The sequence below is a fragment of the Pezoporus wallicus genome, unplaced genomic scaffold (genome assembly GCF_028554395.1).
Source record: "Pezoporus wallicus isolate ANWC-B61680 ecotype Strahan unplaced genomic scaffold, APGP_CSIRO_Pwel_v1 scaffold_11491, whole genome shotgun sequence".
NCBI lineage: Eukaryota > Metazoa > Chordata > Aves > Psittaciformes > Psittacidae > Pezoporus > Pezoporus wallicus.
Window position 1 is genome coordinate 3,655,670 of NW_026642649.1, and position 25,586 is coordinate 3,681,255.

At 47.0% G+C, this 25,586-nt stretch overlaps 2 protein-coding genes and 1 long non-coding RNA gene across 7 annotated transcripts in view; 1 reads left to right on the top strand and 2 right to left on the bottom strand.

The window, feature by feature from the left end:
- Positions 1-25,586, bottom strand: part of MYRIP (myosin VIIA and Rab interacting protein) — a 333,617-nt gene that overhangs the window by 815 nt on the left and 307,216 nt on the right. The window lies entirely within an intron of this gene.
- On the bottom strand, positions 696-24,171 carry CDCP1 (CUB domain containing protein 1). The gene is made up of 9 exons (XM_057431594.1): positions 23,993-24,171; positions 12,281-12,484; positions 10,619-10,972; positions 8,931-9,299; positions 6,277-6,504; positions 5,174-5,554; positions 3,991-4,356; positions 2,394-2,475; positions 696-1,264 (listed from the first exon to the last, which is right to left on the bottom strand). Exons 1-9 carry the CDS (start codon positions 24,066-24,068, stop codon positions 817-819), a joined length of 2,508 nt encoding a protein of 835 aa, XP_057287577.1. The 5' UTR covers positions 24,069-24,171; the 3' UTR covers positions 696-816.
- Positions 8,885-9,672, top strand: LOC130611154 (uncharacterized). The gene is made up of 3 exons (XR_008975182.1): positions 8,885-9,024; positions 9,137-9,417; positions 9,521-9,672. It is a non-coding gene; the product is annotated as an uncharacterized LOC130611154 (long non-coding RNA).

Sequence of the window (25,586 nt, forward strand, 5' to 3'; positions counted from 1 at the left end):
AGAGCTGTTCTCACCATCATTTCAGCATGGTTGTTAAATCCAGACTGATTAACCAAAACCCTAATTAAACAATCAAGGCTTTCCTTATGGCTTCACTCTCATTCTTTGCATTTCAGAGAAACAGGCTTTGGTGCAGGCTAACCCAGTATAACAAAGTCAGCTGGAAATGAGAGAGAACCCATAACTCTACTTCTGAACTAGAAGAGCCCAAGCTCAAACTTCACTTACGCACATGGAGCTCTTCCAGGTGGCGTACGCAGTCTTTCACTACACATTCATAACCACCTGCACACTAAACATGATGAATCTGCAAGCAGCAAGAGGTGGAAATGACAGTGCCGCCTCCTTTGCTTAGATGCCTGCAACCTGGAGCTGCCCTGAGACAGTGACGTAGCCTATGTCTTCCAAGAGTCACCAACCAACACTCAGGAACAAATGACTTGTGAGAGGAGGCAAATACTGGACAGGACTCTCTCCCCACTTTATTAATTGCCACAGCTTTAAGCTGGCAGTTAGGGATTCATTTTCTCTGTAAGAAAAAGCAGGAGCATACCTTTGCCACCAGTTTCACAACCAGAAGCGCATGCAGTCCTGGAGTGCCTCAACTGGTTTGGGAGTTTGATGGATGTTCACTCTAAAACTGAAAGCTATCAATGGCTGACGTTTAAAACCAACCAACAACCAAACACACACACACACAGAAACAGAAACAACATCAACACACCTTTAAAAATAACACTCCTCTTCAGTTATTTTTCCCTAGACCCCGTGCTTACACCTGGATTTCCACAGGAAACTGCTATACCTGGTGTAAAATTACTCCACTGAACCATCCTGTTCCTTATCTTCCAGCAAGGATGTGCTTGTATCTCCATTCTTCTCTTCATTTGTATCTCCGTTGTCCTCTGATTGCCCTGATTTCTGATGGGCGAAGGTGTAAGTGTCATGGTCCATGTCTGTCAGAGGTGGAGGGTCCTCGGTGTTAGAAGAGCATTTAATGTCTTTTCTGAAGGAGAATGGAGGTGGAGAGGGTGGCAAGCTACCAATGGGTCCATCAAAAGGCCGGTACACATCAACTTCTGGACTGACTGAGCCATTGGATTCCTTCAGCAAGTGCCCATAGACCATAGCATCATCAATAACTGCATAGACATGAGATTCGTTGTTTTTCCTCCCTTTTGTGAATAAGCCTTGTTTCCCAGGCATCTGGGTATTCACGTTAGGATTGTACACTCCCACCATGGGGTCCTGGCTTTTCTTCTTCCTATTAAGAGAGTTGGAACTGTTAACAGGTCACCAGCAACACCTGGCTGGTGAGTTTGAACTCAGTGAATAACAACAGCTTCTGTTGACTCATCCCAGCCACCCAAGTCTGCCTGGATTGAAGGTTTTACTTGCAATCTTAGGAAGAATAACTCTTGAGCCTAGACATGCTTTTTTAACAGAGCAGAAAACAACTTTACTGCTAATAATAACTATGATTGCATTTAATAACTTATGCTCTTTGGTTACCTAACTGCTGCTTTGCTGACCCTGACAGTTGTAAGATGAACTCCCAAGCATGGGGTCCTAGCTGCGCCATGTAAAGAGTCTCCCAGTGTCCACAGTCAGGATCTAGAGGCCATCAGATCCTCACAAAACAAGACTGAGCATTACTGACGATGAGTAAGCCAGTGGGTCCTCTAAGGAAGTTGAATTAACTTTACTTGGTTTCACTTTCTGAACCGTCTGAAAGGCTGAAGCTTCTGAAGCCTGTATTTGTAAAGCCTTTTTCCTGTGCCAGAGAAGTGTTCTTATAACTGCTCTTGCCATCAAACTGCACAAATTCATTCCAGCTCCATAGCTTCAGCACCCCATCACGCTGCCAGCACTAAGCATACGTGTATCAGAAACCCCAAGCTATCGATGACTTCAGGCTCTGCATGTGTGAGTAATGCTATGCATGTTTGCTTTGCTCAGCCTAGCTCTCTCCCCAAGGGCTCATCTCATACAAAAACGTTCCCACTTGATGTGCAGACTCCAGGAGAAGCTGCTGGAGGTTGTGTAGATGAAAGATAGATAGCTCCTGGTTTATCACAGCTTGTTTGGAGCCTTGTCTGAGGTCACATGGACAGCAGCCACACTCATTACAACCTTATCTCACAAGAACTGCTTATGAAGTCTAACCAATGCCTTACAGCACAGCCAGAAGCCTGTGCTAAGGCCAAGACAGGCAATGCACCGGGCGTTGAAGTGATGCGACTCCAGGAGCAGCATTCCTGGAGTTGCACTGCTTCCACCGCCGTTGTCTGCATCATGCTTCAGACCCCTGTTCAAGGGATCTGTACACGGGGAACAGATGGCCAGCAGCAATACCAAAATGCCCTCTTGAACATGCTGAGGTGTGAACTTACTTCTTCTTGACACAGCACACAGTCAGTCCAATAGCAGTGAGAACTCCAGCCCCAGCCACCACCGCAAGGATCACTCCTAAGTCTGCAAACAGACAAGGTACAAGGACACTGAGAAAGAGAGGGAAAACATCCAGCTTTCTCCTAAAAGCTGTCTGGGTTGGAAGCTCCTCAGGAGTTCATCTGGAAGCAGAGCAGGAATCTCCCAGCCGTGGGGCACCCCAAGCCATTTCCAAGAGGTTGGAGGCTAAGCAATGATAAAACTACTGCAAGCAGCAGAGGACAAATAAAAACCCCAACCAACCCATCCCAATACAGCTTGTGTGCCGCTAAACTTACCTCGTGTGCCTCTGGCTGAATAAGGCAAGAGAAGGAAGTGCAGAGAGACAGAGGGATTCAACAGAGGAAAGAGTGACATTTCACCAAGCTCCCCTCAGTGCCACCCCTTCCTCTGCATTACACAAGTTGTGTCGATCTGGGGTTTTCCAGGAGTCATAAAATTGATCAGGAAAGTCCATGTGTGAGCAAAGAAAAAAGCTGTGTGCTGTACAAGTAGCATACATTACCAAGGAGGGAAAATAATACACATTCATTTCATCCTGTTTCAGTTCTAGCCTGTGTAGCCAATACTTCTACAGACAGCAGTCTCCCATAGGCAAAGAGGAAGGACAAATGTGAAGCAAATTTACACAAGCAAAGCCTACCCTAAAAATGCACCCAACCTCCCCTTTTTCATAAAGCTACTGATGTTTTGGGGACATGAAAGACATTAAGAACACAGATTTTGCTGATAGTAGTCAGGATACTCTCCACTATATGGTCAGATCTGTCCCAGGGCTGGTTTCTTCCTCATGTGAATGCTGAGATTAACTGAACTGCTATCATGAAGTAAAGACCACTTGCATGAAAAAGTTTGCATAAGCAGATCTCAAGTTATTAGCCAGGTCTGTGATGCTGGGAGAGAAAAATATCACTTGATCTTACACGTTTTGGCTGTGATGTCCCATTAAAAAAGGTGAATTAAATAAAAGCAAATCCAGCCTTACTCCTCCAAGCCCTGCAATACCTAAAAACTCCTAAAACCCAAGCCGAAAACCACCCCAAACCCCACAGAAAGAATCATAGAATAGTTAGGGTTGGAAAGAACCTGAAGATCATCCAGTTCCAACCCCCTGCCACGGGCAGGGACACCTCACACTAAACCATCTCACCCAAGGCTTTGTCCAACCTGGTCTTGAACACTGCTAGGGATGGAGCATTCACAGCCTCCCTGGGCAACCCATTCCAGTGTCTCACCACCCTAACAGGAAAGAATTTCCTCCTTAGATCCAATCTAAACTTCCCCTGTTTCAGTTTTAACCCGTTACCCCTTGTCCTATCTCTACAATCCCTAATGAAGAGTCCCTAAAGAAACACAAAACTCTTCCTTCCTCCCCAGCTTCTATAAGTACCCAGCTGTAACTCAGGTTTCCGAAGGACAGCGATGTCCAAAGGCAGGGCTCTACTGAACCCCACACCCATGGAAGATCAAGCATCCTTTCCCTAAGGGAAAGCCAGGAAACAAGCAGGAAGCAAACCACCACAGCCCCCGAGGACTCACCTATCTGCTTGTCGGCAGAAGTCACCTGGAACTGCAAGGTCAGCTGCGTCCTCTCCACAGGCTTACAGTTGGAGACGTTGACCCAGAAGTTGTGATGCATATTTCGGGGCTGGGGCAGCAGCTCGTCCTCACGGCGCACGGTCTCCTCTGCCCCTGGTGTCTCCTCCTTTATGTTGACATAGGCACGGCCCGTCTCACACACAATGCCCATGCGGTCCTTGGAGAACCCCAGGCGGGCAACTTGCTTGCTGGGCACAAGGATGTACCAGGATATGGAGACGTAAGGAGGGAGACCGTAAGGCCAGTTGGGAGTCTGCAAGTAAACTTTGGCTTTTGGATCTGGACTCACAGTGAAAGTGCACTCATCTGTAGTAAAGGAAAAGGACAAAGGAATGAAAACTTAGTGCTGGTGTCCTCAACATGAGGGACATGGAGCTGTTGGAGCAAATCAGGGGCTGGAGCACCATCCATACAAAGACAGGCTGAGAACATTGGGGCTGTTCAGTCTGGAGAAGAGAAGCTGCGTGGAAATCTCAGAGCAGCTTCCAGTGTCTGAAGGGGGCTACAAGGATGCTGGAGAGGGACTCTTCATCAGGGACTGTAGTGATAGGACAAGGGGTGATGGGTTCAAAGTGAAACAGGGGAAGTTCAGGTTAGATCTAAGGCAGAAGTTCTTCCCTGTGAGGGTGCTGAGGCGCTGGCACAGGGTGCCCAGAGAACTGGTAAATGCTCCATCCCTGGCGGTGTTCAAGGCCAGGCTAGACAGAGCCTTGGGCAACCTGGTTTAGTGTGAGGTGTCCCTGCCTGTGGCAGGGGGTTGGAACTGGATGATCTTAAGGTCCTTCCCAACCCAAACCATTCTGGGATTCTATGCACTCAATTGCACCTCAGTATCAGCAATACAACTCTCTTATTGTCCCCTCCCACATGAGTCATTAACACAATTAGCACAGCTATATCCACAGAATTTCCTACAACCACCTATCCACCTGGAGTTCAAAGTTCCTTCCTTCTTCCAGGAATACACCACCTCACTGATTCAGATAAAGACTCATCCCAGCAGTGGCTCCAGGACTCCACTCTAAAGAATTAAACTCTTATTTCTATTTATCCATACGTGCTCTAGTAAGCGTATTGAGACATCCAACACTGTGCAACCAAGTAGTACAAAGCACTACCTTACCTTTAATATGAGGCACGAAAGACATTTTCAGATCCTGATGGTTAGACTCGTTGAGGAATCCTTTCCCAAACGTTTTTAAAGATACGGTGATATTATTCCTCATCTGAATCTTTTCAATGGATCCACCAGGACAGAACACACCAACGTTCAGCTCGGTCTCCGGGGTGGCACTGACAATGCTGTAACTGTAGCTCGTGTTGCACCTCTGCTCCGGGACGTGTTGCTGAAGTCTCAAGGATGGAGATGTAATTTCTATGTTGATCAGATCGGGAGCCAAGAGCTTCCAAATGAACTTATGCAGTCGAATCGGCAGCTGGGTGATAGCGTTGGGCACTGAAAGGGAATAGATCTTCCTCTGACACCACCGGAGATCGACACAGCCTGCAATCACAAAAACAAGCCCCAGGGGTTGTAGGTTTCTTGCAGATGAAATAGCTAGGAAAAGCAAGATCCCCTGTGTACACACACACAGAAAGCACTGTCACTTTTGTGTTAGAAATACACCTAAGCATCCACGCGAGGAAACATTACCCAAACATGCATCATTTGTACTAAAAAGCTCTCCTTAAAAGCGTGCAGGACACCAAAGAAATGAACAGACGCAAACATACTCAAAGTCCCTTCCTCAAGATGCTACTTTTGCTGACTGGGACGCTGCTGCAGTCAAACCAAAGTCCAGATATCCATTAGAAAACTCTTTCCCTAATGGTAGTTGAAAGCGTTCGGGAAGTTCCACATAAAGTGGACATGCAATCAGCACAAGATGCATTCCTGATGGCCACCTCGGACCTGCCTTTTCATGGGCAGATTTATGGCTCTCCTGCTCTGTTTTCACGTTTTGCAGTTTCCCAAGAAGACTCTTAGGTGCCTTCTGTCCTTTTCCATCTAGGAATGGCCACACAGTTTCTATTTTTAAAGGTAGAATGATGTAGCGAACAACCGATCATCTCCAGATTCACTATATCCACCTCCCAGCTGGCCAATGCCTGGTTTCCAGCCACACTCTTATTTAAACCCCAAGCAAGAGAGGTTTGGGCAACCCCTGGGGAAAAGCATGCAAAAATACTTCTGTAGGAAACCCCATTAAGCCACTTCTGTCGTACTTATGCCTTTCTCAGCTGTGATCCTCAGCCGGGACAAGTCCTTGCACAGAAAGGAGATCTTGTAGATGGCACCAGACACTAAAGTCAATGCGCGATCACAGTTGCGAGGATCCTTACAGATGAGGCATATGGGTTCAGACATGAGCGGAGCGCGGACGGGCCACCCTTCGAAGTGAATCGTCACGGTAGTGTTCCACTCCTTGCTCAGGTCGACCAAATGGGTGACATCTGCAATGAAAAACATCCCAGAACTATTACTGGCAAGAAGCAGATGTCCTTCAGCTCTTCTCCCCCCGTTAGACAAGCGGATGTTTCTGTATCAGCTAAGAAAACATTCTTTACTTCTTTCCATGAGTGTTATGGAACTCAGGCAGCATCCTATCATACTTCAAATTTAAAGGTTTGAGCTTTTCCACACACAAACCCCATTTTCCTACGACTTTCCAGCTACAACACAGTAACACATATGCTATCCCCTTTTGAACCATAAAATGGTTTGGGTTGGAAGGGACCTTAAAGCTCATCCAGTTCCAACCCCCTGCCATGGGCAGGGACACCTCACACCAGACCAGGTTGCTCCAAGCCCCTGTGTCCAACCTGCCCTTGAACACTGCCAGGGATGGGGCAGCCACAGCTTCTCTGGGCACCCTGTGCCAGCGCCTCAGCACCCTCACAGGGAAGAGCTTCTGCCTTAGATCTAATCTAAATCTACCCTCTTTTGAAGAGGTTAGGCAAGAGGTCAGACTGAATCCTCCAAGTCACTGGCACACGCAAGCACAGAACCTAGCACTTCAACCACAAGGTTTCTGATTCTCCAATACGTTTCATAGCAGCTAAACACAGACACGGTTAGAACAAGAAGTTATTTCAACTGGAGAGAGCTGTATCTTCACCCTATTTAATGCCAAGCACCACAGACAGCTGTGTAATACTCAGATGTTTGGGAAGCTTTGAGAATATGCAGATAGCAATGCATTTTTAATAAGAGCCATGTTTAACTTGCACACTGCAGATGGCTTATTTTAATCAAAGTTTCAATACCGTCCTGAGGGCTGAATGTGAATCTTTGATGGAACTTACACGACTACCAAATCACAGATGAAATCCTCCAAAATCCCTAGAGAAACCACTGTTGTCTCTTAAATACAAGGGCTTTATTACTTGTGTTTCCAATTTGTCACTTCAATAAATGACAACCTGGTTTTTATTTTTTAGGCTATTATAATCTTGTCTGCTGGTCGTAAACGTATTAAAATTCATCTTTGCTTTCCAAAAGTAGAAGGGAGATAAAGTTGATCAACTGAATATAATGTTTTTGCTCTGCCTAGCTTCCAAGCTGCAGCACACAATAAATGTGAGTGAATATGATTTGGTTAACACCAGTTTTAGGAGTATTTGCTGTTCATGGATGCAGCCGGACCTGACAGAGGCAGAACCGAGGGTTACAGTGGTGAGATGCTACAGACCCTTTGTGGATCTGTGACTTCACCATACAAGCCATTTAAACTTGATTCCCTTTATAATTCCCTAGAAAGCCTCTGGGTAGCTCCTGCTGCAGTGAGTCCAGAGTGTGGGCTTTCCTCTACCTGCTCCTCTGCAGTGAGTGTACCTTCACTATTAACCTCCACCATGAGCTAAGAAGCCAGATGATAAATCACTAACTCCACAGCCTTCTACCACTAACTGCAATACCTAGCCAGGCCTTTTATTTCAGGTTTTAGGTAACTGCTCTGGTATTACAAGTCATTGTGTTAAACCAGTCTGAATTTGGAGCAAGAAAACAGGAAAAAAGGAAAATTCTTAATGTAAGAACAAGCAGCAAAAACCTAAAGAACAGCCATATATGTAGGAGATATTATCAGTGGGGTATCTTACAACTTCCATGTCCAGTGTGATTTCTTCTCTAGGAACCAAAATAAAACTCGGAGGAAGAAAGGAAGGAAGGAAGGAAGGAAACACATATTGATGCCATTAGCAGTATGGAGACAATCTCACATGTCTCTTTTCATGCTACGGATCTTGCTGCCTACCATAACAGCAGGTTTCCCCTTGCTAAGTATGACTGTTTAAATCCAGAGCAGAAACCTGGGCTCCCATTGTAAGTATGGTCTTTAAAATGTTGAATCTTATGTCTGAAAATAAAACTGTTGAAGCTTGAATTTGGTTTCTCTCCTGGAGAACAGGCAGCACATGTGAGTCTGGGCAACTCTTGTCAAGCAGTTAAGGTCCTTGCCCAAATAGCTAGATCAGGCCCTTAGAGGGAACACAATCACAAGGAAAAGCTAGCCAGTGCTTAGCTCTGTCTATGCAACGTGCAAGACCTGATACCCCAGGTGTTACAGGCATTCTTCAGTTACATCTTGCATGTGTTGGAAAAGGGATCTCCTTTGCAAGCTACAGTGTAAAATCTACAGTGGAGCTTTGTACTCCATTGCAAATCTCAGCATCACTGTTTGCCTTGCTGTAACCGTAGCCCGTGGTACCCAGGGTGGTGAAACACCTCAGCATCGCTTGGCAGCCCACCTCCTGAAACTCAAGGACAGTCCAAAATTCAAGGAAAATTACCCCAAAACCCCCAGTATTCCTCTTTCTTGTGGTGCTCAGCCCAGCTGTCTGCAGGCAAAAACAATGGACGAGGCAGGCCAGGTACTTACTCTCATCGACCTGTGGGTGCTGAACGACGACTTGGAAGAGCAAGCGGAGGATGCCTGGGTTCTGGGCATCCTGATCACAGCCCTGCAGGGACAAGTTGAAGCTGCCAGCGATATTGGCAGGCTGGCTGTCGCTCAGCTTGAACACCTCTGGGTTGCTGGGGGAGCCAGGGATGTAATACTCGACCCTCTCCTCTTTCCTTTCGCAGTTGGAGAGGCTGTAGTTGTGGAAAAACACGCTTGCTCTCATGTTGGAAGGAACCACGAACTGCCACGTCATGAGCTCATCTTCTGGAAAGCCCAGCGGGTAGTTTGGGGACATCAGGGTGATTGAAGACTCCTCCTTCAAAATGGATTCAATAATGCATAACCCTGAAACGGGGTAGGGGAAACCATACAAAACAAGTTCCAGTTAATGAAGACAAGCTGGCATATCTAGCAGCCCAGCAGCAGAGTATTTTGACAGTGAGATCATCCACTTCAGCTACAGGTTAGGTTATTACAAAACCTTCAGACTAAAACATATACTCCAGTGAATGCTTCTGTCTTTAATTACAGGAAAGGGGAAGGATATAGTAATGCTCTGTTTTCAGTTTAGTGGGTTCACCTTTCAAGCACATGGACAGACAAGCCTGTATTCTTTGGAAAGATCCCAGTTCCTACTTCTGCTCCTGTCTTTGCAAGATCAAACGTGCAACCTGACAACTGCTTCATTGGGTTTTGGGAAACAAAAGATGTGAGCTTTCATATCGGCACAGAGCTCCCTGGCCAAAAACCTCCCAGATCTAACAAGAGCACGCCAGTGAAGAGCCTCAAATACGCACGATAAAACACAAATGTGAACCACGGAGGCTGTGTAAGACACTTCATGCTTGGATGACTCTTGGCAGTGTGAAGCTGGGTACACAGAGATTATGGTCCTGCTCTAAGACCATGCGACGATGTGCAACTGTGAGCAATGCCAGGAGTTACAAAAACTCACATTCTAGAAGCTCGAACCTGGACCAGGTTCCTTCTATAACTGATAGCAAGAACTGCATAACTCAAGCACAGAGCAAGAACACCTCCCAGAGAGGGTTTGTCATGAGATCACAAAGTAACCCAGTGATTGATTGCTATATAATATTCTAGGTATTTTAAGAAGATTATTACACAATGTTTTCTGTTGCTGTGCAGGTTGAAACAGATAGCTGCATTTAAGTAGCCTCATGTGCCTTCCAGGCACTGCTTCCCCTTTTCCCACCTTCCTCTCCTGAAGAAAGGCACTGGTTTGAAGCTCAAGAAGTTACGTAGCTTCATTTAAACATAATCAAACCCAACTACACACTGCAACCAACAGATAACTCTGTTGGCTCATTCTAATTACTCTATCTAGTCTCACTGCAAACACAAAACCAACAGAGCAGGCACATTTAAGTTTTAGGAAGTTTAAAGAGATCAAAAATGAATAATACGTGCCAAAAGCAGCTATGTGACAGTTTTTATACCTATCAGCTGACCAAACTAAGATATTTTGACCCCAGAAGAGCACCAGCTACCGAACTAAAACCCATACAACAACAGCTTTTAGAAACAGATGAAGTGGAAGCTCCGGAGCTTATAGATAACAGCACCAAAAAGTTACCCGAGAAGCAAGGCTTAAAGAATTGTGCTGCAATGCGCACAGCGAGGAAACATTCCTCTCCACTCACGTTTTATGGAAGCCCTGTTAGCTATGTTGAAGCCTGAGGTGTTGAGAGGTGAGTTCCATGGGAGGTGCAGAGCCATGATAACTCCTCCCAGCAGCTTGACGCGAGACACGGAGCCGTTCCTGCAGAAGGTGCCAATGTTGACCGTGGCCTGATCGATACAGCTGTTGATGTTGTAGCTGAGGGAATCCGGGCACGTCTCCCCTGGTTCAATCTGCTTCAGCCACGGGGTAAATTTCAGTTCAAGTCCAGCCTTTGTGCTCGCCTTCACGTCCCAGATGAAAGTCCTGTTAAGGCGAGGTAGCGCCGGTGGGTATAGATGAACATCTCCAAAGGGACAGGGGCCTGACACACAGTCTGAATGCAGAGAGAGAACAGCCATGATACACTCTGGAGAGCATCCAAGTAAACAGGCATTTTAGTTTCCCTTTCATTGCTATTTTTCTAAGTTTAGGTTGCTCTTCTCTTTGACATGCACTGAAGGACACTCCTCTACTCTGTGATTCTATGGTCACATGCTGTCTCTAAACAGACTCCTAGCGTAGACAGGATAAACCTGCTTTACTCAGGCTGACTAATAGAAGGGATTCATTGTCTCCAGTATTACTGCCTTGTTTGCTGAAGAACTTAGAAGGTATTTCGTGAACAGGGCAGAGTGCTGAATGGGCAAAAGGGAGAAACACAAAGTCGGGAGAGCTGGAAACCATCGATCTAGGGAAACTATTTTATCCCATCTCTCCCTGAAAATTCCTGGCAAATCATTCATCTTTAAATCTTCCACTGCTTGCCATGAGCCGTATCTTATTTCCTTGCTGCCCTGATGAACAACCTGGGCCTCAGATTTTGCAGAGGTGATGAATGACAATGGCCACTGCAGGATTCTGGGGAGAACTCAGAAACCTTGCCTCTGAAAAATCCAAATCACTGGTATCTCAAGCTGGACACTAAAAATAAGCACACTTAAACCTATGTCTAGGCTCTAACTTAAAAGAAGAAATATCACAAGTGCAGCTTTCAAACACATCATGAAATACTGTGAAGATTATTATTTGCATCCACCATACGCATAAAACTCCAAAATGTGAAGAGAACCATCCCTGAACACCTCCCCAGAAGTAACAAAGATGCTACCAAAGACTGAATACCCAATGAAGTTTGGGACCTCATTGAGAAGTAGCACGTGTTCCTGCGATTAAAAAGCACATTAACACACATACACCATGGATAACATTCAGTGCAAAGGAAGCTTTAGTTACAACACTTCCAGCTTTTTGGTTTCTTGACTTCAATAACGTTCGTTAAATACAAGGAAACACGTGCATGCTTTCAATGCTTCTGCTGCCCTTATAGGCACAATCAAGCAGTGCTCAGAGGCTTTTGACAAGAAGAAAAAGATTCTTTGATGGGTTTATAAACTGGGGGAAAAGGGAAGGCAGCAGGAACTGATGCAACAACCACGGAACAGTTCGCCAAACAGCCAAGTTAACATTAACACCACCAGCTGTAAGGCTGTTTATCAGCATTCAGATTCTTCTTTCCAAGCTTATAGGGGATACCTTAATACAGTAACAGGAAACCAAGGTATGTGGTTTTACTGGAGGAACATTACCATTGAGGGGGGGGGGGGGGTGTTGGGTGTTGTGGAATTAAAACCCTGTATCTTACCAATTTTCTTCTCAATTTCCATGGTGAAATACTTCTCTGGAGTACTACAAGTGAAGGTAAAAGTCGTGTTGTTCCCAGGCTTTATCTTGAGCTCAGACCTGGTGACATTTTTAACCCGAATCCGACAGCTTGGTGGAACACTGGGTCTCAGTTTAATCGTAACCGTGACATTGTCCACTGTGCGAAGGGAGATTGTAAAGGAAGCTAGGAAGGGAAACCAAACAGAGGTGTTCTGTTACTAGCACATATGGGTATCACCAGCCTCTCCACACATCCCCACAGATGCCACGCTGTCAGAAGGAATATCTGCATCCATGTTCTTAGAAGTCTTTGGTGTTGGATTGACACAAAACACCTCGACTCTTCCAGCCCAGCACGCTTCATGTGCCCAGAGAAGTATATATGGAATTAGTGTAGGACCAGTTCTGCTCCACTTCACCTTCACCACATTTATTAAGTGGTTCAGCTATTCCTCTCAAATTTCTGTTGTCTTGATTTTGGTTTTCAGTCTATTATGCCCATCACACAGCCTGCTTCATTTCGGAAGGCACCCATGAAGTCGTGGCTCAGTTCAGGAAGTTTAGCAGCAGCCAAACAACACCACAGCTTCAATCGCACATGATGGTACAGGTGAATCTCTGGATATACCTCAACAATTACAGTAGACCAGATGAGGTATTCCAGCAATACCAAAAGCACATCCCAACAGACATTTATACCTGTGGTCACAGCCCTTTCCCACCTCCCCACCTTCTATAGCTCATTCCCTGAAGGTACAAGATGCCCATGCAATGCCCCTAGGAAGGTATCTGTGGCCTGGGATGGACCATGTGCGCTTGGACACCTCCTCTCCACCCCTGACATGACCATTGCCTTTTTGGGAACACATTAAATCCTCAGCAATCTTCACAGATTTCAGCCCAGCCCCAAGCACTACCAAATGCATGAGAAGCTCTCACAGGAAATACTGGAGCCACAGAACGAACTGCGTGTTGAATATCTTCTTTTACGGGCAGTGATTTATCAACGAATGGACCAATCCCATATGTCTCCTGAAAATACACATGTGATATAAGACACCAAGGAGCACTGACTGCACATTCAGGATGACTAGAAAAGTTATCAGCATCAGTTTGATGGATTAAGCCCAGCCTTGGCGGAAGCATGAGCACACCAGAGACCCTCAACCATCCCACCATCCTTCCCAGGGTGCCACTGGGAACACTGCAGCTTCAGGTTTGCAAACACCAGGCATCGAAAAACCTCCCTGGTAGGGGGAGTACAAAAGAAGAGAGTGCTCAAAGAGTTACTCCATCGTGCTTTCAGTTGAGTTTTGCTGGTCTTGAGCCTTCTTCCAGCCTTTCTGGCTTTTCTACACAATCTTGGAGTTGAGAGACTTAGCAAGTCCTTGAAACTGCCTTACCTATTTGCCTCCAGGATCAAAAGCTTTAAATGAAACCCCTCACTATGAGGCTTGTGAAATTCCTACACATACTTGTTAACAACAAGTTTACTAACCCTGTAATACCATCAGTGAGAGCCTGATCACCAAGCACCTTGCCTCCAGCTTTTAAGTGACAGACAGTCCTCTGACCGCAGAGCCTGATACTGAATTCTCTTGCCTCTTCCAATGCTAGCACTGCTCAGCATCCGTGTTTCTGCCCTAGGAATGCTTGGGCAGAGGTTTCCAATAAGGGGTTTCCCTGAGGGAAAATAAACAGAAAAAGAGGACCATACAGGCTAGGAAGAGTCTAGAGTTTGTAAGTACTGCTGAAAAGTCTGCCCCTTGCTTTCTGGTCAAGCAGTTATCACTGTTCCTTGCCCCATCCCTGGGATAGCACAACCATAGGGCCACACTGGCAGGACAGAGCAACACAAATAACAGCCAGCATTTCTGAACCAAATCATGGAATGGTTTGGGTTGGAAGGCACCTTAAAGCTCATCCAGTTCCAGCCTCCTGCCACAGGAAGGGACACCTTCCATTAGACCAGGTTGCTCCAAGCCCTGTCCAACCTGGCCTTGAACACTGCCAGGGATGGGGCAACCAAACCTGCTCGTGCATGGCCCCAAGACCATTTTTAGTCACGAGGATTAAGTTTAAGCATAACCTTAAGCACATGACTACCTTTAGACCAAAACAAATACACGCCCTGAGCTGAAACCAAGGAGCAGAGATTTTCCATGCTTTGAATAGCATATTGAAATAAGCAAAGCCTCCCTGCAAGGGTCAAAACAAGGCATCATCTTCCCTGGCCTTTGAAAGACTTGACTTCTGCTGCCTGGGTTTTTTGCTCCCCCCTCCTCCTCATAAGCAGGTAGTCATTTGTTTGATCTCCCTGCAAGAATACCAAATCCTTGTCAGCTCAGTATTAATGATTACTACTGACCTCATGCCTCAGCCTTCCAAAACAGGACCTGCCCTCTCTTCATCACGGACTGTAGTGACAGGACAAGGGGTGATGGGTTCAAACTGAAACAGGGGAAGTTCAGGTTAGATCTAAGGCAGAAGCTCTTCCCTGTGAGGGTGCTGAGGTGCTGGCACAGGGTGCCCAGAGAAGCTGTGGCTGCCCCATCCCTGGCAGTGTTCAAGGCCAGGTTGGATGAACCTTGAAGCAACCTGGTCCAGTGGAAGGTGTCCATGCCCATGGCAGGGGTTGGAGCTGGATGATCTTAAGGTCCTTTCCAACCCAAACCAGTCTGGGGTTCTAAAATCACAGAATTACTTTCATGATCAATGTACCAACATCCCAGTAGGCAACAAGGATGCAGACACAAACCAAATTAAGCTCAGCAAAGCTGTTAGAAGGCCTCACCAGGACAGACACCAAGCTAAATCACTGCATAAAGAAACAGCTTGCTAAGATGAAACTCATAGACAGTAATTTTGGCCAAGAAACAAGAGCACAGCGCTGTAATGTCAACAGCAGGCAGCTGCTAGGGATGTGCTAAGCTACATTAGACTACCAAATCCCATCGCCATAGGAAAAATAGACAAGAAGAATGCAGAAAGTATATCCAGTGATCCCAAAGTCACTAAAAATAAATGGCTAAATGGGCTAAACCCCCCAACCTATAGACACACAGAGCGAACTTTAAAAGCACCTCTATTGCAGAGCTTTTATGAACAAGAGCGAGTTTCTGTGACTCACCCTAATGTGCTTTTGCCTTTTTATTAGGATTACCAGTAACTGCACACGGTTCTTGTAAAGGAGGAATTTCCATGCCTCATCAATGCTGCACAGGGATGACACACAGGATATCCAAACCGACAAGAGGAAGAATTGCCAACCCGGATCTAGACTCTGCCTACACAATGGAATCGTTGGACTAGAAGATGTCAGAGGTGAAGCCTCAAGCCCTGAGCTGGTTCACAGCCTGACACAGGCATCTCATCTCACCCTATTTCTCTTCCTCTAAGCAATTAGAGTTTTGCAGCCTCTCATGGCTGTTTCTTCCACTTCCCTCATCCATTCCCCGCATCTTCTCTGCCGCAATAGGATTTCACCCCTGCTCATTCTCATTTCAGACTGCCTTCACGACAGCTGTCTCACCACAGCATCCCTTTATCACTAGAGTAACACTCCTCTCTCTGCAAGCACACGTTGGCTAGCCTTTTCTCAACTGTGTGATGCTTTTCTCCGTACCTTACATCAATTCTATGGCTCAGAGCTCTCCAACTTGACTTACAAACAAACTGCATAGCGTAAACCAAGTAGGATTACTCTGGAGAGTTTAGCCTAAATTTATCTACTGTGGTTGCACCTGACACTAATCTCCTAATATTTTCCAATATGTATATATAAATGTCAAAAAGACATTTTTTTCCTGTACAAGGGTGCAATGTAGAAGAGTAGTAGAGCCAGTGGCACTCATACAGCGTGTGCATACATACATACATACAAGGGAAGGACTTGGCAGGGCAGCAATTTTCATGCCTATATACAGTGCCTAAACAGAGCAGGAGTTTGAATGGAGTCCAACTAGTTTTAGGTAGAGGGCTGCGTTTTATTGCAGCAGTTTATCCATAAGGATCTATGGATTGTTTCATGTGACCTCACTGGACAGCCCGAGGAACCAAAGCCCACAAGAGCCACCAACAGGAACGTCCCAGATGTGACTTTCTCCCAAAATGACTGCTGTTTTGCTCATTCCAGTTCAGTCGTGGGCTTGTTCCACTCGAGCCATTTTGAAGGCAAACCAGTTGGATGAGGCTGACTCAGGCACCATTCACAAGCCAGCGGCAGCTGGAGGAGGCAGGTTTGATGCAGAGGACGAGTAGTGGCAATGCTCACTCCGGATATGAAGTATCTGGATCCAAACCCTTGTTCTGCCCGAGGGGGATCTGAACCCACACAACCAACACACACCTCTCCAGAGAACAGGCTTGGCCACCACAGTGCTTCATGCCATCACCTCGACACAGGGGTAGCACCACGGTGCTGTTTGCTCTACAGCTTGGTAGGCTCTCCTGGAAAGCTCAGCACCTCTTCTGCACCTTTTGCAGGGATGCTGGCCTGCATGCATGCTTGTAGCCTGCTGAGGTTGTTCCACCACACATCATCTACTGCAAGGGTCATGACAGAAGCAAAGGGTGCAACTTAGCTAGAGAGATGATGGTTTTAAACTAAAAGAGGGAGATTGAGGCTGGGTGTGAGGAAGGAAATCTGTACAATGAGGGTGGTAAAACACTGGCACAGGTTGCCCAGAGAGGCGGTGGATGAACCATCCCTGGAGACATCCCAGGCCAGGCTGGATGTGGTTCTGGGCAACCTGACCTGGTTGAAGATGTCCCTGCTCATTGCAGGGGGTTGGACTGGATGAGCTTTGAAGGTCCCTTCCAACCCAAACTGTTCTGTGGTTCCATAACAACACAGTAACCAAGCCATAAGTTAAATGATTTCCACTTCAAGCCACACCAGCTCCTCTCTCTGATCTGATGGATAGCCTAGGTACAGGAGATGTCAGCATTAGGACACATTCAGGGCAATTCATCTAGTGAGGGGACCTCAAGGCTGGCTCCTGCGTGATGCGAATCACAGGCTCCAGCTCCCACATCCCAGTGTCTCAGCCCCAATGGCTCAGCTAAAAGCCCTGCACCTTATCAACCATTTCACCACCCCCTCCAACACAATTCACTGCACAGTTGACTCAAATTTGCCAACAGGTCAAAGAATACTCAAATAAGTAAACACCTCCCTGCTCTGCTGCCTCAAACTCTTTGTACCTGCCTTACTGCGTTTGTGTTTGGCACTTTGAGCCCAACTCCACAGTTTCACTACAGCATCTGACTGCCCAAGCATCATCCCCTCCACCAGTTCCACTTGCAAGGCCCATCCAGGTAATTGCCTTCACATCCTTCAAGCCCTTAGCAAAGTTAGGCAGGGACCTACACACCGTTCATACTCCCTCCTACTAAATGATGCTGTGAGCAGCAGAGATCAAAAGCACAACCCCAAACTACAGCCAACCCTTCTTGCTGCAAGCTGTCGAAATCCTGTTGGACCCCACAAAGCAAACATGTTTTCTGTTTACATTAACATGTAAACTAACTGCTCTCTACCTTGCTCAATGACGTCCTGATGCTTGGACTTGGTCTTCCAATACCACGCTTGTTTGGGATGCGAGGGCTGGATTTTGCAAATGGATTGTTCTAGGGAATCACCTAGAAAATTAAAGCTTCAAAGCTTGCAAACAGTTAGAGATGCTGCAAATGATATGACATGATAGGGCAATCATATGCCAGCGTTATCACCCACATCTCAGGACAGGGCACCTGGGGGAGAGCATCAGTTCCTCGGCCACCACAGTACAACCCCCTAATCTTCACTGATGGGATAGGGGATGGGAATGTGAAGCAGGCGAGATGTCACACATCACATCCTCCTCCTCATCAGGGAGGAAGGGTGGATGCTGCTGGGGTAGTGATGTTACAAGCACAGTTCACCAGAGAAGGTGTGTCAGTACTCCGGGCCAGCAAGGATGCTCACCCAAAAGCTGTTCATTCATGAATTTGCAATGCCTGAAATGATTAAAATACCTTTGGATTCCAAAAAACTTTATAAAAAATGAGTACTTTAGAGCCTTTTTGGAAGATAATCAGGACACACTCGAGTAAAAGAGACTTTTAAAAGGAGCTTTTTCCCCCGGAGCGGGAAGATGAGGCACTCTGGGGTTTGGCAAGCTTAGCTGTAATTGCAGAAAGGAGGATGTTGCCTCTGAGCTGCCTTTTCTTAATCATTATTTTACAGACACGAAGCTTGGTTGCTTCTGTGGCAGTGAGATGCAGAGCTCAGCGAACGCTGTCTGCAAGCTGTGTTTGCCTGCCCAGTTTATCCCTACCTTGATGCGAGCCAGTGAGAAGCCAGCATCTTAGAGCGTGTCTGAGCAGCTCTTTGGTCTTGGCTCTGGCTAATCAAAGTGGAAAAGCACATTTCACAATCAGGGGTCCCTCCCATGCTAAACATCCTGCCCACAGCTCTTTGTCTCTCACTCATGAGGAACTTCAGATCGTCTCTCACTTCTGAGGAGCTCCAGATCATCCCTTTCCAGCCCTCAGTCTGCTGCCCCCATACACTAATCTCTCAGCACAGCTCCAAGCAGGCTCTCCCATGGCATGCTTGAGGGTGGATGGCTGTTAAAGGGTGTCCAACAGAACAGGCAAAGGCAAGACCTTTCCCCATTATAGGGGATAGGTAAAAAAAACCCAAACCAAAATCTGTTTTCTGGCAGCCCGAGCACTCAGAAGCAAGACTAGACTGTACTAACACATGTGAAATTCACATCTACTAGGCATTAAGGCATAATTCTTTAGGTGGCTCTGCCTGAAGGTCTTCCAGGGGGTCACATCAATGCTGTCTGCACTGGGCAGGTTCAGCTACAGGCAGCATAACCTCACCTCTGTCACCAGCTAATACAAACCCACCAGGTTGAGCCCTGACAAAACAGCCAGCAGTCAACAGTTTACTATGCACAGCACAACCTGCATCCTTTCCTTCATGCCCTGTCCTTCACAAGCAGATGCTGAGCAAAAGGAATCTGTTATATCACCATGTTATATATATATATATATATATATACATATATATGTTATATATGTAGTCATATCACCATGTTATATGGGGGTTGGAACTTGATGATCTTAAGGTCCTTTCCAACCCTAACTATTCTATGATTCTATGATATATATATACATATATATGTTATGTATGTAGTCATATCACCAACAGATTACAGATGTTTTCAAGTTCAGGGATGGTGACCAGGCTCCATCGCCTGAATCCTACTAAGAGAGTACCAAAAGTCACCAAGTGCCCTATGGGAACTGGTTAATGGTTTGGCTCCAGCAAATCAACCCCTGCTGCAGTGGGTTGTCTACTCCAGAGCTGAGGTTTGCCACAGATACCTGAGCAGCATCACTGAGACGTGTGATATCCTAGAATGTGCTTTGTTAAAGTAACAGCTTCAGTTGGGCAAAGGTTTTTAAATGATTATCAGGTCTATAAAGGTTTATAAATGATAAAAATGAGTAAAAATGTGGCCTTCACATTACCTCTACATCCTTTAGACTTATTAAAGACAGAGCAACACAAATCTCACCTGTTCCAAACAAACACTTCAAACCTGGCACTGAGGGAAAAAAAATGTGTGTTTTATGGTAGAAAATGTAAGGTAGCAGCACCTTGTATGGTCTGGAATGTAAGGAACCGAGGCAAACATATGGAATTGAGACACATGCTTAAGTAATTTACTATAAACACAGTATTTTCTAGAGAGTAAAAACTGGGCACTCCAGACTGATAATGGCATGAGGCAAGCAAAAATAAAAGCACAACCAAATGCTCATGCACGTTAGTTGTGGTCTTAAAAGGAGAGGTTTCCTTCGAGTGAGCAAACGGCGATCCAGAATGGAAATAATCCATCTTCCAGTGACTGTCAGAGGAGCACAAACAGGCCCATTATTTATATTCTGTCAGAACAGCAGAAAGACCCTGCTAACAGCTATGGGTTTTCTCAGTTTATTAAAAGAAGCAGCTTTACATGTGGAGAGTGACTCAAATCAGGTTAACTGGAGGGTAAAGCAAGAAGGAACACAGCATTATCTGCAGATTCATTTATTATAACGATGACATTTTAACAACAAAACCCTAAAATACATATGAAGATTTTAACATATAAGGATAATTTAAATCTGAAGTACTTCTGTTTTGCAGACATCATAAAAGTCCGAATAACTCAATAATCAGTGCTTCAACAAAACACGATTTAGTTGGAAAACACATTGGCAGAGGTCAGATATGCAATACTTCAGTCACACATCCATGCACAGCTATCACACCAAATACTTCTTTCTGTAGTTTTCCACCTATAAATTAACCAGTGTTTCACTTGATAACTTATGCACACAGCTGCATCTGAAGTAAACCCTCTGAGGACAATGTGACCAGCCATGCTTGACCTACACATCCCTACAGGACAAAGACCACCACCATAATACTGTACCTGCTGCGAAAGGGTGAAGGGAGAAGAAATGACTTCATCAAGATGACAAGAGACAGCTTTAAAGATAGGATCACCAGGATTTGTACCTGTTTCAGCAGAGCTTCACCAGACCCCGAGAAGAGGCATCTGTGCCTCATACCCACCTTGTGTGTGGCTCTGCACACCTAAACCTGGCCTCAGTGACAGGGAGACAGCTTCAACCTGCAGCCAAATGGCAGCAAAGGCAGAGCCAGTATCAATGTCAGCACCAAGGCAAAGGGAACTCCTTAAAGATTACAGGCTTGGGTTTTCAGGACAAACTTTTGCTCAGGGAAATGTTCCAACCACAGTTTTGTTGTGCAATAACAAAAGCAACTCCCACTGGGACGAAGCACACAGTATCTGAAGGGGGCCTATAGGGATGCTGGGGAGGGACTCTTCATTAGGGACTGTAGTGACAGGACAAGGGGTAACGGGTTAAAACTGAAACAGGGGAAGTTTAGATTGGATATAAGGAGGAAATTCTTTCCTGTTATGGTGGTGAGGCACTGGAATGGGTTGCCCAGGGAGGTTGTGAATGCTCCATCCCTGGCAGTGTTCAAGGCCAGGTTGGACAGAGCTTTGGGTGTCATGGTTTAGTGTGAGGTGTCCCTGCCCATGGCAGAGGGGTTGGAACTGGATGATCTTAAGGTCCTTTCCAGCCCTAACTGTTCTATGATTCTATGACACACCAGGCACATGAGATCTGCCAGCAGATGCTCCCCGGTCCCACTAACACCATCACAACCTTCAGCCTACCGACCCCCATCACTAAAGCAGCTGAGATTGAGCCACCTCTTTTCTGGGGGGCTGGGGGTACACAAAGACGAGGAAGGCACGGAGTTTGATGGGATGACAGAGGATCCTGGCACACAGGAGCAGCGGAGCTTGTGCTGGAGATGGACAAGTGAGCAGAAGCACGCAGCTGGAAAGGAAGGGACTGAAGGAGGTTATCAGAGGGACCACCATCAGTAACAGCAAACCACTGGGTCCACCACTGGTGCTTTGTGCAACTTCATTGTTATTAACTTGGCTTTACAGACCAACTCCATGGCTTGCCCCAGGGTAAGGTCAGTGGTTGGGGAGCTCACTGGTTCCTCTAGCTGAGAAAGCCCCAGACCACAGACATCTCACTTGTTGGGAAGATCTGCACACTAAGAACAGACCAACGTAAGTTCTTTGTCAGACTCACCATCTTTCTTCCATTTCCTGCACCTTCCCATCAAGAGCTATTACAATCACACACAAAGGAGACTTGCTCAGCTCTCAAAGGACACAACCTGCGCCCACCACCACCACCACGCAGCTGGTACCCTGCTCACCACTGCACCAAACAAGCCAATGGTGCGGGCTCAATCTCGCATAAAGCAGGTATAAACTTTTATTTTTAACACCGATGTGAATGTATAATTTGTTCAGATGTTTTAAGCAAGAGAGAGGGGAAAAAGACATAGGAGCAGGTGATAACAACAAGAAAAATCAAAGGTGTGGGCTCATAGGTAACAAGTTCCCACGGAACAAGGGACAGGACAAGAGGAAACGGCCTCAAGCTGCACCAGGGCAGGTTTAGATGGAGCTGAGGAACAATTCCTTCCCCAGAGGGTGCTCAGGCATTGGACCAGGCTGCCCAGGGCAGGGCTGCAGTCACCGTCCCTGCAAGTGTTCACACAGCGTGGAGACGAGGCCTCAGTGCCATGGGTTAGTGGTGGCCTTGGCAGTGCTGGGGGATGTTTGGACCTGATGATCTTAAAGGTCTGTTCCAACCTCACTGATTCTATGTATGAAAAATGATGCAGCTGACGGTTTTTTCACTTGCTGCTTCAACACCACAGGACCTTTGGAAAGTGTAGCTCCTCTCCTTCTAGCACTGACCCATCTAGGGTTTGTTTTCTTTGAAAGCAACACACAACTAACTACAGTCTAATAGTCTTTCTTCTTCCTTTGAAGTGGCTTAGAGAGGCAAATAGCTGCCTCACAGGCAATACATTAATAGCAAATAAGACTACACTGCCTTAAACCTCACTGCCTAATTTTACAGTCAATGTTTAGGCTGTATTATCTACAATAACAACAACCGTAAGCCACGCTTCAGCATAACCGGTGCAGTTAAAGGTAACAGCAGTGCTAAAAAAGGCACAAGTTTCACATCAGACTCTTCAGGTTATTCATAATCACTGCTAATAACTTGGTAGTTATTTTGGATAGAAGGACTCATACTTCAAGAGAGTTTAACAGGGCTAACAGCTGCAGAGCCTTGGGTGACATGGTTTAGTGTGAGGTGTCCCTGCCCATGGCAAGGGGCTGGAACTGGACGATCTTAAGGTCTTTTCCAACCCAAACCACTCCGGGATTCTATGATTCTAAACCAAACTTTAGATTTGAGGATGAGCTGGGGCTTTTTTGCAATCAAGCTGCTCTGGAAACCGAGGCAACCCCCACGCACCACCTCTGTGGTCAGAACTGGAATTCTTTTGGGGTCGCAGACAGGATTTAAGGAAATTATTCACGGGTTACATACACGGGATTGCATCAAGCATCCCGGAACTTCAAGAGACAGGGAGCTGGTAGAGAGCAGCAGCCTCCCACTGAACTACATGACCCAGGTGGGCAGAGGAGCCATTCTGTGTCCCTGCACGTACAAAGCATCCACTGCTCTATGTAAATACTATGCAAAGAATCGCATTCTATTTGCTTAACAGCTTATGTGACCGCACGGTCTCACACAGAGCACGATCCTGCAAGCTCCCGTTCCTTACAGGGAATTAAAGCACCCAGGGAAAAGGAGTTTGTGAAGTTTACTTCCATAATTAATCCTTCGCCAAGAGAGGATGCAGACATCAAACCACTCGTCCTGTTAGGAGCTATCTCACGGAGAAAGAGGCTGGAATGCCTACACCAAAGGTGCTAACAAAGGGTGTCCCTATGCCGACGTTGTTTGCGGGATACTGGAACGCCCAGCCCGACGCTTCCCGGGACCGGGACCGTCAACTTCCACCGCGGGCAGGGCACCGCCTGCCCGGCCCCGGCCCCGGCCCCCCACCCCGGTCCGCCGGCACCGCAGAGGCACGACCCGCTCCCACCGGGGACCACATGCGAGCATCACCGAGCCGATTCTCCCCCTTCCGCTCCCTCAGCCCCCCCTGCCCGGGCAGCCCCGCCGGGCTCACGGGGTGCCCCGGCCGCCCCATCCCTACCTTCTCGCTGGAGGAGCTGCGCCGAGGCGGCGAGGAGCGCGGCCAGGAGCGCGGCCAGCGCCCGGCCCGCCGCCATCTCCCCGCATGGGCCCGGCGCCGAAGCGGGCGCGGGTCCCTCAGGCGCCGCCGCCGCCGCTTCCTGCTCCACCTCGCACCTGGAGCGGGGCGGGACGGGCAGGTAGAGCCCCTCCTCTTCCTCCCGGGCGGTGGCGCTCAGCTCGGCTCATCCCATCTCGTCCCGTCCCGTCCCGTCCCGTCCCGTCCCGTCCCGTCCCGTCCCGTCCGCTGCCTCCGCCCCGGCGGGGAGGATGGACCCGGCTTGACGTGCTGCGGGCAGCAGTCAATGCGGGAGCCGCTGTTGCTGCTGCGGGGCGTTATTTCGCTTTACACCTCACTCGAACGTTTTCCCCTGCCCGTTTCCAATGCTATGAGCTCCCACCAAGAGGGGGTTCAAGTTGTGGGCAGCGAGGTGCCCTCGCACCCCTGAGGGTGCCCGCTCTGCTGCCGATGTTGGGTGAGGCGCACCCTGCCTGCAGAAGCGCCTCTGAGCTGATGTGCGGTCCCATCTACCCACGCATAGGTGGGGGGGAGACCTTATTGTGGCCTTTCAGTACAAATCAATTCTGATGCCATTTCATTAACATAAGCATACTACAGCTTTCAGTCTTTAGATATCTTTATACCTTTAGATGATCTCAAGGTCCTTCCCAGCCCGAACCATGCTATGATTCTACATGGCCCGTGGAAGGGTATCACTGTGGAGGGTTATTTTCTCCTAAGGAAACAAGGAATAGGGGGTTATTTTCTCCTATGGGAGAAATAGGAAGGCTTTTGGCCAACTCACAGCTTTTAGTTAATGTTAGTTGTGTCTTACTTCATAAAGTTAAGCACTTTCCCACCTACATCAGATTTATATTACCTTATAGCTCCTTTGTTTTCCAGATCGAAGCATGGAAACAGTGTGTTAGACTTCCTAAAACGGATGTGGGTTTATGTCTATTGCTATTCTTTATTCTGTTCTTTGTAATTCTGATGTAGGTCTGGCTGCTCTTAGGTTCTCCCCAGTCACTCCTCTGGTCACCAGCATTTCCAAGGGAGCATGGAGTCATGTCATTCTCTTTGTAAGCTGTGTAAGCATTCACCAGCCAGACTGACATCTCTCTGAGGCAGCTCTCTTCTGTTCCCTCTGACTTGGAGATGATGGGCAGAGGGATGGGAGAGTGAGTGCTCCTCCATAGGGTTGAGAGGGTTGTGTAAGGACAGACTGGCTAGACACGAGAGTCACTTCCTAGTGGATTTGCACATCTACTGTTGCATAAACAGCGCAGATAGCTGGATTAAGATGCTTAAGATATTTGGCATGGGAAAGCATGCAGAAATGACCACTTCAGGTCATTGACTGTACGCATAACTCTATGGGGAAAGAAAACCACCAACACAAAGCAAGGGCATTTTGCATTGACTTGTTTTTTGCATAAGCCCACCAAAGCTGCTCTATTGCTCCTTAAACTGGGCAGGGGAGAGAAAATAGAAGAAAAGGCTTCTGGTTCGAGATGAGGATGGGGAGAGATCACTCTGCAATTACCATCATGGG

Bases quoted from the DNA above. Each gene is read 5' to 3' on its own strand.
- CDCP1 (XM_057431594.1), bottom strand. From the start codon at position 24,068: ATGGCGGCGGGCCGGGCGCTGGCCGCGCTCCTGGCCGCGCTCCTCGCC. The intron at 9,300-10,618 runs GTGAGTGGAGAG...ACCCCGTTTCAG, and splicing joins TAACAGGGCTTCCATAAAAC to GGTTATGCATTATTGAATCC. The intron at 5,555-6,276 runs GTACGACAGAAG...TTGTGATTGCAG, and splicing joins CACAGCTGAGAAAGGCATAA to GCTGTGTCGATCTCCGGTGG.